Source organism: Arachis ipaensis, chromosome B03 (assembly GCF_000816755.2).
Source record: "Arachis ipaensis cultivar K30076 chromosome B03, Araip1.1, whole genome shotgun sequence".
Lineage (NCBI taxonomy): Eukaryota > Viridiplantae > Streptophyta > Magnoliopsida > Fabales > Fabaceae > Arachis > Arachis ipaensis.
The window spans coordinates 44444575-44455219 of NC_029787.2; the positions used below are offsets into that span (position 1 = coordinate 44444575).

The 10645-nt window shown below is 35.3% G+C and overlaps 3 protein-coding genes and 1 non-coding gene across 5 annotated transcripts; 1 reads left to right on the plus strand and 3 right to left on the minus strand.

Moving 5' to 3' along the window:
• Positions 1149 to 3827, minus strand: LOC107630398 (single-stranded DNA-binding protein, mitochondrial). Of its 2 annotated transcripts, XR_001618274.2 has the most exons (5): positions 3485 to 3827; positions 3117 to 3343; positions 2921 to 3021; positions 1478 to 1618; positions 1202 to 1365 (listed from the first exon to the last, which is right to left on the minus strand). XR_001618274.2 is itself a non-coding variant. In XM_016333507.2 (4 exons), exons 1-4 carry the CDS (start codon positions 3722 to 3724, stop codon positions 1536 to 1538), a joined length of 651 nt encoding a protein of 216 aa, XP_016188993.1. In that variant the 5' UTR covers positions 3725 to 3827; the 3' UTR covers positions 1149 to 1535. The 2 variants fall into 2 exon arrangements, 1 of the variants encoding a protein (XP_016188993.1); XM_016333507.2 differs by having other exon boundaries at positions 1149 to 1618.
• On the minus strand, positions 3845 to 3926 carry TRNAS-GCU. The gene has a single exon. It is a non-coding gene; the product is annotated as a tRNA-Ser (tRNA).
• On the plus strand, positions 4549 to 5883 carry LOC107630397 (peptidyl-prolyl cis-trans isomerase CYP26-2, chloroplastic). The gene is made up of 2 exons (XM_016333506.2): positions 4549 to 5620; positions 5704 to 5883. Exons 1-2 carry the CDS (start codon positions 4716 to 4718, stop codon positions 5804 to 5806), a joined length of 1008 nt encoding a protein of 335 aa, XP_016188992.1. The 5' UTR covers positions 4549 to 4715; the 3' UTR covers positions 5807 to 5883.
• Positions 5980 to 10389, minus strand: LOC107630396. Its single transcript, XM_016333504.2, has 8 exons — positions 10235 to 10389; positions 9386 to 9605; positions 8743 to 8866; positions 8329 to 8660; positions 7366 to 8148; positions 6997 to 7093; positions 6660 to 6859; positions 5980 to 6288 (listed from the first exon to the last, which is right to left on the minus strand). Exons 1-8 carry the CDS (start codon positions 10306 to 10308, stop codon positions 6190 to 6192), a joined length of 1929 nt encoding a protein of 642 aa, XP_016188990.1. The 5' UTR covers positions 10309 to 10389; the 3' UTR covers positions 5980 to 6189.

Here is a 10645-nt window from a genome sequence, read left to right on the forward strand (position 1 = left end):
CAAATACCAAGAAAAAGTATTTGGGGAATTAAAGTCCAAAAATCGTGTTTGAGAAAATAATAAAATTTTTTATTTTATTTTAGAAAAAAAAACAAAAAATTATGTGTAAAAAATTAATTTTTTTTCCAATTTTCTTAATTAAAAATAAAGGATCGAATGGATAGACTAATTTATAAAAATAACTTTTAAAGACTTCTAATAAATAAAAATTTATTAGGATTAAAGTATTCAATTTAAAATTCATTAAGAACTAATTTGGAGTTTACTTGATAAATAGAATTTAGTTATGCAGGTGGGGACTCTGGTAATTTTCTTTATGGTGATGAAACTTATTTATTTATTTATTTTTCTTTTTGGTCCTATTGTATTAACTAATCGTAATTCGTAAGATAGGGATTCGGTCCCCTCATATTCACCCCACTCCCATTATAATTAAAATAATAAAATAAAACATGTTTACCCAAATAAAACGAATAATAATAATAATACGAAAAATTTAGGAACCAACAATTTTATTAAATTCTAACTAGTATGTAACCAATAAAAGAAGAGTGATTAATTTCATACCATTGAATAAAATTTTACATCATTAAAAATATAATTAATAATTACTTAATAGCTACAAATTACAAAAATTACTAGCTCCTAACACTCCTCATAATAATATTTATGAGGACATACGGATTCATGTACGAATACCATTTTATAATTTCTAAATGATATATTGTTGCTTTCTTATCTAGAAACAAGGAAAAAGGGGCATTACTTATTTAGATTTCGATGAACCTGCCGAATCTGGGTATTAGTTGGGAGATTCATAGTATTCTTAAGTGATTCATTGCCCATTTTAAATTCAACGTTCAGGCATGTATTAGGTACCTTCATCTCTACTAAAAGAATATTTTCCCTATTTTCACCTTTCGCATAAAAATACATGCTATAATAATAGGGAGTGGAGTTAGGTACATCCTACTTTTAAACAATTCTCTTAATTAGCATTAGTATGTCATATCACATATGTGCCAAGATGTGACATGCTTTGTTCTCATCATATTCATCATCCCTGAAGTCACCATTATTAGTTTATTACTAATTTATAATAAAGGTGATGTCAACGTAAATGTTATGCTAAAACCTAATACCGTCCGAAAACAAGAACCTACATATCAATTTGATTAATGCTATTATACAGATCATGAATGCATTCAATAATGTTAATTTGTGTTAAAATTTAATTAAGGTATTGACTATGAAAAAGAATGGCACATAAAGAGAATCATTCTTCCAATTCAAAGCAAAAATAGACTGAAATGTTTGCACTATAACACGTTTAGCAGCATGCCATACATAAGCCCTTGAGATTCCCTGCATAACATTGCACATATTAAGGACAGTAATCATTCAATGTCAAATGTCCATGCAACAATTCGAACTTTGCATTAAAAAAATTATCAAAATCAGAATATAGTTAACAAACTTGAGATTTTCTCCGTTGCCAAGCGAATTCCACGTTGTACCTACAGCATCCATCTATATTAGTAATAACCAACAGTTCTGGTGGATTCATATTGTTTCTGTTGGTCATCATCACCACCTTGATTTATGAATACAATTCGACCTGTGTATCAGAACGAATAGAATTGCATTAAGCATCTTCATATTAGTTCTCACGCAATCTTCTGTCATTTGAAAACTACCATTTTAATCATGGATCATATCAACCACGGCTAAAGGGCAAGACTTGAAAGAAAGTATGTAGAAAGTGGCTTAAAATAGTTGTTCAAGAGCATTAACCCAATACACATATCAATGATTTCAGTTCCTGGAAGTTGCAAGAAATGCACCAGGCATAAAATTGTCATATCTCCTAGATCCATCAATTGACTGTTAGGGACTTTGGGTACTATGGGGTGCCCAAAGTTCAAAATCAGTAGTGTGGGAAGAGTGGTTCTTCCCCATTAAAGCTGGCTTTTAAGGTGCAGTTTTCCACTTTCCTTAGGTATTTAACATTGACAATCTCCAACATGTCATACACAATTAACAGTAGGTTGTACATTGCTGAGCTGAAAATAGGCAGTTGCTCAATAGAACCGAAATGAAGAACTGTTGGAAGTTGAATGCAAACACACTTTCACTTCAAGCTGACAACATATGGATTCTCCTAGCATATCATAATGAAAGGAATCTAGAATTCATTTTTTTAAATTTCTATGTTATACCCTCAACCAAGATAAATCGGGTGAAAATTTATGAAATATCCTATTCCTAATTTTAACATTTATATTTTCCACCTATTTTCTATCATCTATCAATAAGGATACTGTACTTTATTTCATCTCACTTTTCAGTAGCAGCGAATTTGCAGAAAGCTTTCTAACACTATTCACAATATATAGGTCCCTAATCTCTAATAACATATAAAAGTGTTAGTATGGTATCAAGTAGGAGCTGTGAGCTAGTGTACAAGACAGAACATTGAAACAAAAACAAAAACCTTCTGCATAGTCATCGAGTGGGAGTTTTGACCCAATTAGCTTGTTTAGATAATATCGTAAGCAACAATCCTAGACCATTTTCTTTTCAGTAGAACTCGGAAAGCCAGAACAAACCATGCCAGCGACACAAGTCACTATATAAACAATGCAACCCTACACTACAGAGCCACAAGCCCAAAATGACAACATCACAAATGGTTAGGCATCTTTATCATCCAAGTTCTGGCTACCTACCCACATTTAACTAATTTGCAACAGACAAACTGTATACAAGCATCACAGAAACGAAAGTCAAAACTGAGAAAACAAAAAGACCTATGGATTTATGAACAAAGAGAAGCAATTAAATACAAAGTCAACTAGGAAACAAACAGCAGAGAATTACTTAAGAAATCAAACCAGCACTAATGGGAAAAAGAAAATACCATTTCTCCGAACAGCAACCTCTCTAACTCGACGGACAAGACCAGTGACTGGATCTGCGAAAACCTTGGTCTCCAAGTTTCCCTCCACATACAAGATTGAACTAACAACAAATGAACAAACAATTCATCTATACATAAGAAGAATTATTTTGCCAGAATTTGTAAATATCCAAACAAGGGTTTGTTAATTGTTTACCCTGGAAGAACAGTTTTCATTGCAAGATTTCCAAGCCTCTGGGGATAAATGCAAACACGGTGCCACTGAACGGCGCCCCGGTTGGCGTAGTCAGAGGGTTTCTCACCTTCGAGAGGCCTTCGATTATTGCGGATCCCACCGGTCCCAATTGACAGCAGAGTCATCACTGTCCCACTCCTCAGCTTCTTCTGAACCGGCTTCTGCCCAGCCTCACCCACCAGTATAGCCTTTCAATAACAAAGCAACATTATTCAAACAAACGTATAACTAATTAATTAATTGATTAATTAATCACTTAACTAATTGATTAATTCATCCAATTGAATCATGATTAAGTGAAACCTAAGAAGAATTTCGAAATACCAGACCCTGTAAATGCCAACATCGAGGCCATTCTCGAGGGGGCGATCGAAGAACTTTTGCTGCTGCTGTTCAGAGGAAGAATCGGGTGATGTGTCTGAGTCAGGGAGGGATGACTCGTCCGAGTCAGAAAGGGGGTTGGTGGTGGAGAAGTGACGTGGCAGGTTGAGTGTGTAGGGGCTTCGGGCGGAGAGAAGAGAACGATAGAGCTTCCTTGAGATGGAGGTGAAACCGGAGGAGCTCGACATTTTTTTGGTTGAGTGTGTAGTTTGCTCTGAATTTCGATTGTCTTAAACCCTACACAACTTCCAAGCAAACCCTAAAACCCTTACGTTTCAAAACCACAAAAAAATGAAAAATAAAAAGAACGACGCCTGAGAGATTCGAACTCTCGCGGGGAAACCCCATGTACTTAGCAGGCACACGCCTTAACCACTCGGCCAAAGCGTCGGTTGGAAAGTTGGCACCTACAAGGCTTATTAATTTCAATTTGATGATTGAAAAATCAGATAAATCATTTTTAAAAAAAAAAGACAAATAGATTATAGGTCTTTTAGCTGAAAGATATATAAGTTCTTAAAATACAATAATATCTTTTATTTTTTAAAAAATGAGACATCTAATCTAAGTCTCTTGAGACGACTTATCTATTCTCATATATTTTAGATATAAAAAATTAAATATTTCGTGTTTTAGAAGTTTAAGGATATTTTTGCATTTTTAATTAGTTAAAAATTTATTTGTCTTTAAGTTAAAAATTTGAGAATTTTTTTCTCTTCATCCTATCAATTAAATTATAATGTATTACAAAATACTTATGTCACGTATTATTAATTTTTTAAAAGAATTTTAAATATTCTTAAAATACCAATATATCAATATTTTTAATCATTGATCTTAATTATAAAAATATATATAATATATATTAATTAAAATCAATGTTTAAATTACTGAACACCTTTCCTAATTTATTATCTAACAAGAGGAAAAATTAATCTTATTTTTAGTGTGATATGGAACAAGGTTTAGCCTTTAGAGTAAGTTATGAGCAAATAGCTGCCATAAAACATAAACCATTTCCACGTTTCTTATCCACAAAATCTCCTCAGTATCCATCATTCTATCTATTCTTCTCCCTCCCTTTACTTTTCCAAATCCCATAATCTCATTGCACCTGCTACAACTGATGCAGACACTAACATAAACCAGTTCCTAAGCAGTGCCAAAACCACCATAGAAATGCTACAAAACACAAGAGCATCATTACCTTCCCCACAACCATTCAACACTCCAACCCGTTCTTCAGCACCAACCCCTTTGCCATTTCATCTCCAACCCACATCCAAATCTTTCCCAACAATCAAACAGCAATGCAGTATATCGCGTAGGGATCTCGCAATCTACGGCAACTCTTGCTTGCTACTTCTGTTGGGTTCTCAGGGAGTGGAAGTTTCCAAAGCAAGAGCAGAGGAAGAAGTTGCTGTTACTACCAACACAAGCAACATTGATCAACAAGGAGAAGAGAATAATTTGAATGCCACCACTCCTAACTGCACCGAAAGAAAACCAACCAAGCAAGTGTTCTTGGATGTATCTATTGATGGCGAACCTGTTGGAAGGATTACCATAGGTCTCTATGGAGATGATGTTCCAATAGGGGTCAATAGGTTCAGCAAGATTGTGAGTGGAGCTGCTGGCATTAGCTACAGAAGAAAAGAGTTTGTGAAGATCATGCCAAATTACGTGCAGCATGGTGGACTTAGATCCTATGGGGTGGACGCCGAAATTGCAAAAGGGACAGGGGGTGATTTGGCTGCTGATACTCTGGTTGGGGAGTGGGAGAGACAGTATGAGACATGCTCTGGGGCTAAGAATGTTGCTGGGAGTGTTGGAATTGTTGTGAGAGACCCTTCAAAACCGCCTCCGAAACTGAAGCTGGTTGCAAGAAAAGGGAAGCTGGAGATTGATCAGGAAGAAGTTGGAGCTGATCCTAACGGGACAGAGTTTATCATTGCCACAAAGGATTCACCAGAGTTGGATTCTTCTACTCTGGTGATTGGAAGAGTAGTAGAGGGAATGGAGGTTGTGAAGAGGATTAGTCAAGTGAAAACGGTACAAGAGAATACAAGCTCTCCTTATTTCAGGTGAGTCAAACAGACAGACTTTGCAATTTAACATAAGTAAATTACACTAATTCTCCCTATAATATGTAATATTGATGTAACAGGGTGGCAAAGCTAATAGGAGACAAGAGAGCTGTTGTAGCAGAAAGAGGATTCAACAGGCCTTATTCAAAAATCATAATTACAAACTGTGGTGTATTAGCCTAGCACATCTTCAGTTGATTTTACAGTGTCAATGTAAGGGAACATATAATCGTTCAATAACAATCTCCTTTATCATCAAAGCTGATCGTAGTGTCTGCCATAGAAAAATGAGGAGAAAAAGATTTACAGCCCAATTCCAATGGGCAAAGTAATTGAGAATCATAAGAATTAAGATGTAGCAAATTTAGTTTCTTTCGTTATGAGGGGGATTGGCCGAGATATATTATCTCTAAAACAATATTGAACTTTTGTTACAACCATTACACAAGGTTTAAAATGGAATAACATGCTATTGGTAATTTGGCATGTAATTACACAAAGAAACTACGGTGAGGAAAAGAGGAAGTATGTCAGAATTGGAACACCCTCTTTTACCCAAGCCCAGACTACCTATGCTCTGTATTTTGGCTTGCAATGTGAGCAAGCTTTCTTCTAGTAGATGGAGATAAGAAAAGCTTCTTAACCGAACTTACAGGGTCATCCACCTGCATAAACACACACAATTTGGTAAGATGCTGAACTTCCTCATGTGACAATTCCACTAAAAAAAGGGCAAACAATAAAGAAAGAAGAGGGGAGGAAAACTCTCATTTCCATGATTTTTATTAATGGGATTGGCAACATTCACTTTGCATAAATAGACAAAAAATGCTCACGTTAATCTTGACTCTTCTATACCAAATTCAAACCCTTATATTTTAGTAATTGGTTTCAAGTATCAATCATAGGTTTGTCAAAGTTGAATGCATCACTTTTCTAATGAAATTAACATAAGGTCAAACCAAGCACTCTTATTCATGATGTTGCGAACTACCAAATTATTATAGTATGCAATAGTCTGATTCATAATAAATACCTTAACAATGAGCATAGATGTTGGAGATCTATTTGGTGAATGTGGAAAATGATTTTGCTGATGAAACAAAGCAGATAATGTTTGTTTCCACCCTGGCTCCATGTCATCTATGGATGCAATCCAGGGGCAGAAGTATCTGTGATGCCTGATTGGATTAAATTCCATTGTTTTATCAGCCGTGGTTGGTTTCATGTCTCTTTCTGTGTAAAACAAAAGGAGAAAAAAATATTCTTAAACATTTCATTTATCTTACAATATCTACAAATTGTCTCTCACATAGTCACATTTACAGTCAATGGTAAAAATTTATCAGGGGAAAAAAAACCAAAGTACTGACCTAAACTACAATGTTGATCCTCCCTGTTGACAAAATTTTCTACTTTGTCTTTGGCCCCATAGTTTGAAAGACGATTTACTACTCCATCCAAATTCTTCTGTGAAACAGAAAGAGATTACCTTCAGTCAATCTTTCTGCACAGCAATATAGTTATGTTTTACTCTGTCTAACAAGTTAACCCCACTTCCAATTTCCAAAAATACATCACATCATAAGTGCTTATGATCAAGCAAAGAAACTCTATCACTTGCTATACTTTCTTCAGTTTGTTATAAATTATGAATACATGATGCAATGATCTAGAGATAGAATTTTCTCTCGTTGATCAAATAAATTGTCCATCTGACAGAACAGAAAATCAAAACTAACCTGCAAGCTACTAGGGTCACCTTCAGCCGAACTGTTCAATCCATCACCCTCATGATGGGTGCTCTCTATAACATTATCCACTACAGAATCACGAGCACTAGCTTTAGAACCAGTTTGATCATGTGAACTTTCCCTAATTTCAGATGACATGGGAACAATTTGTTTATTTGAAGCATCAACTATGTTATCATCAGGATTCTCCTGAATCCTGATCTTCTTCCGTGAATCTGCCTGAATACCATCTCCATCAACAAAGACATGATCTCTAAAATCCGAGTCATAAGAAAGACAAGCCCTTAAATTCTGACCAATAACAGGCAGAGATATTATGGCTTTAAAATTTTGCTTTGTTGGCGGAGGACCCCCTGCAATCGTCATATTGAGACTAGAAGACATATCCTTTGACGAAGTTGCAATGTCAGACACATTATTATTTACACCCTGACCCTGTCTGTCTTGGATCACAGAATCGTTTTTGCAATTTACTTCTGCATACCCCACTATTCTGAGTGATTCGACAGGCCGAGGAATTGTGCTGAATGCCCACAATCCAACAGTAGCTCCACACAGGGTACATTCTAGAACTGCAGAATTGGGATCTAGTTGTTCTCCATTAGAATCCTTGAGGTTTTCATTCGTTTCAAAATTGTTGTTATCAGCAACTACTTGAGAACGGTCCAGAATAGTTGTACTTCTAACAGATTGCTCCTTTGTATCCTTGCAATCGACTATGTAAGGTAGAGGGCGAAGATTCCAACCACATAAACTTATAAGCTTTTGAGACTGCAAATAAACACCAATAAATTACATTAAAAAGGTAGGAATGAAAGAAGTGCCAGCATAGACAAAGATGTTTTCAAGAGAATAAATGAGAGAATTGAAATTTGTTAATATAAATAAAGATCATTCATCTAATGCATTTATCATTAAGTCACTAGAACACAGAAGTACACTTGTTATTACCTGGTAATACAATTTGAGTTCCTCTTGACTACTAATAATTTCTATGTCAGAATTTCTGGCAGATCCATTTCCAAAATCAAGAAACAATGATTGTCCAAGAAAGTCTTCCAATAGTGGACTGTGCATGTGCTCTATAACTGAAGATGAAATATGTGGAAGAGCTGAGAGTTGCAAAAGAGAAGAACAGCGTTCTCTGAAATTGTCAACTAACACTGGAGGAGCTGTAGGAGGAAACCGTGCCAGTGTTTCACTGCAGGCATTGTCGATCCATGGGCAAAGTAACTTATGTCCATTATCTAACTTTAAGCTAAATACCCGGGCAGCTTTCTCCACTGAATTAATGGAACACTAATTAGAAAATCATAAAATTGATTGCTCCAGTGAATTATATAACAAACATGAAGAATGGCATACCCTGCTGCTGGTTCCAAGATGCTGGTGTTGAGAAAAGCAGACGTGCTCCACATGCTTCACAGGCTATAGTGTCAATATCCACATTTATCCAACCCCTTCGAGCACAATTTACAGCACTTACAACCTGTAAATGGCATAAGTCAAAGCATAAGCCACCGTAGTTTAAATGTTACAAATAATATATCTATAAAGAAAGTTGGCAAACGGAAGTAGGAAACGTGAGGCAAGGGGCTTTCTTTGGTAATGGAGATGCCGTGCCATGATAAAATTGACGTCTAAAAATTATAATTATTCTTCAAAATAAATTTTATAATAATATTTCAGTTGTCGAGTTTGAATTCATTTGTTTCCTCAATAGTAATTTTTTTTAACACTAATATCAACAACAGTGTATCAAACAAATATATTCTGGTCGTGAATAAAATTGATCAATTTATTTGCGCCGTCACAGAGGTTTTTCCTTCCTTAAACGAATGGAGAGTTCATTAAATTTCTGCAATACAAGCATAATGTTCCTTTTTTATTCAAGGGTAAATATAAATAGAAAAATCATATAATAATATTAAGAAAATGTTAAAAGTAATGATAAAGTACACCACACTAGAAAGAGACCATGATATATAGATGGAAAATGAAAAGGTACCTTGGGTTTAGCAAACCATGATATAGATTTGAATGTGACCAATCTTCTCATAAAGTCACCACGATCCCATGGACGACAAAGCGCTCCTTCAGTTGCTCCCACTGCGGCTGACAACGAGTGTGGTACCTCAGCAGCATCCCCTCTCAGATTCAGCTCCATTGTCCCCAATGAAGTTGAGTAAGGACGCTTCTTACCACTCAAAAGTTGCATGCCAGATGAACTGCAAACATATAAACACATTATTAGTTATCAAACTTAGATTCAGAATATGGATATCAGAGAAACATGAGAATCCACAAATTCAACTATCAGTGAATGAGTTTATATGCATGGACGAAGCGCAGCGCAACAAGTGCTTCCAGCTCAGGCACTAACTGATTCTAACTAAACAACTGGAACTGCTGCGAATCTTATATTATCTATAACTACCACTAGCAAATCCTCAACTAGCAATCTAGCATAACTGAATAGATAAACACACAATTCCTAATATCAATACCTAGTTCAAACAAAACCTGATTTAAAAAATAAATAAATAAAGATTCAGAAACAAGGAATTAAACTAAATCCGCAAACAAATCATTACACAGGCCAAAAGCTTCAAATCTTACGATGTCATACATCTCTTACGGTTACAGCTAAATTAAAAAATTAAAACAAAAGAAAAATTCAAAATTCGGACAAACTAATTGAGCATTCATCTGTGACACTATCCAGCATTTCATGAATGTTGCCAAACGAAACAACAGAATCAAAAGTTTCAAGCGAAATAATAATAATAAAACAGAATCGAAAGATTCAAGCGTAATAACAATAATAATGATAGAAAGGAAGGAAAAGAAGAAGAACCTGGAAGGTGATTTAGGAGTATGGAAAAGCTTATCCATGATTGAATGGAACTTCTTCTCGGAATCTTGCGCCATTTGGGTCGGGAAACAATAAAGGTTTTAAGAAGCAAAGGAGCTTAAAGAGATTCTTATCATGAATTTGCGTTTTTCTTTTATAATTAATTAAAAGCGTCTAAAAAGTAAAAATAAATGGTAGCGGCCACGGTGGTGCTGCTGCCTCTAGCGACGATGATTGAGTTCCAGACCCATTTTTGGTATTTTTGCTTAATTGGGCTTTATTGGGTTGGGCTCCATTTTTTATTATTAAAATGTTGTTATTCTTGTTGTTAGGAAATGTGCTGGCGACGGGCCCATTACCCATTTCGAAAGATTAGGCAGAAGCCAGACAGTCTGAGAATCAATGATCTATTAC

Coding starts and splice junctions, on each gene's coding strand:
- LOC107630397 (XM_016333506.2), top strand. CDS start 4,716: ATGCTACAAAACACAAGAGCATCATTACCTTCCCCACAACCATTCAAC. Junction 5,621..5,703: donor ACAAGCTCTCCTTATTTCAG/GTGAGTCAAACA, acceptor TTGATGTAACAG/GGTGGCAAAGCTAATAGGAG.
- LOC107630398 (XM_016333507.2), bottom strand. CDS start 3,724: ATGTCGAGCTCCTCCGGTTTCACCTCCATCTCAAGGAAGCTCTATCGT. Junction 3,022..3,116: donor ATGAAAACTGTTCTTCCAGG/GTAAACAATTAA, acceptor ATTTGTTGTTAG/TTCAATCTTGTATGTGGAGG. Junction 1,619..2,920: donor GGTTGCTGTTCGGAGAAATG/GTATTTTCTTTT, acceptor TCTGATACACAG/GTCGAATTGTATTCATAAAT.
- LOC107630396 (XM_016333504.2), bottom strand. CDS start 10,308: ATGGCGCAAGATTCCGAGAAGAAGTTCCATTCAATCATGGATAAGCTT. Junction 8,867..9,385: donor CATGGTTTGCTAAACCCAAG/GTACCTTTTCAT, acceptor TGCCATTTACAG/GTTGTAAGTGCTGTAAATTG. Junction 7,094..7,365: donor GTGACCCTAGTAGCTTGCAG/GTTAGTTTTGAT, acceptor TCTGTTTCACAG/AAGAATTTGGATGGAGTAGT.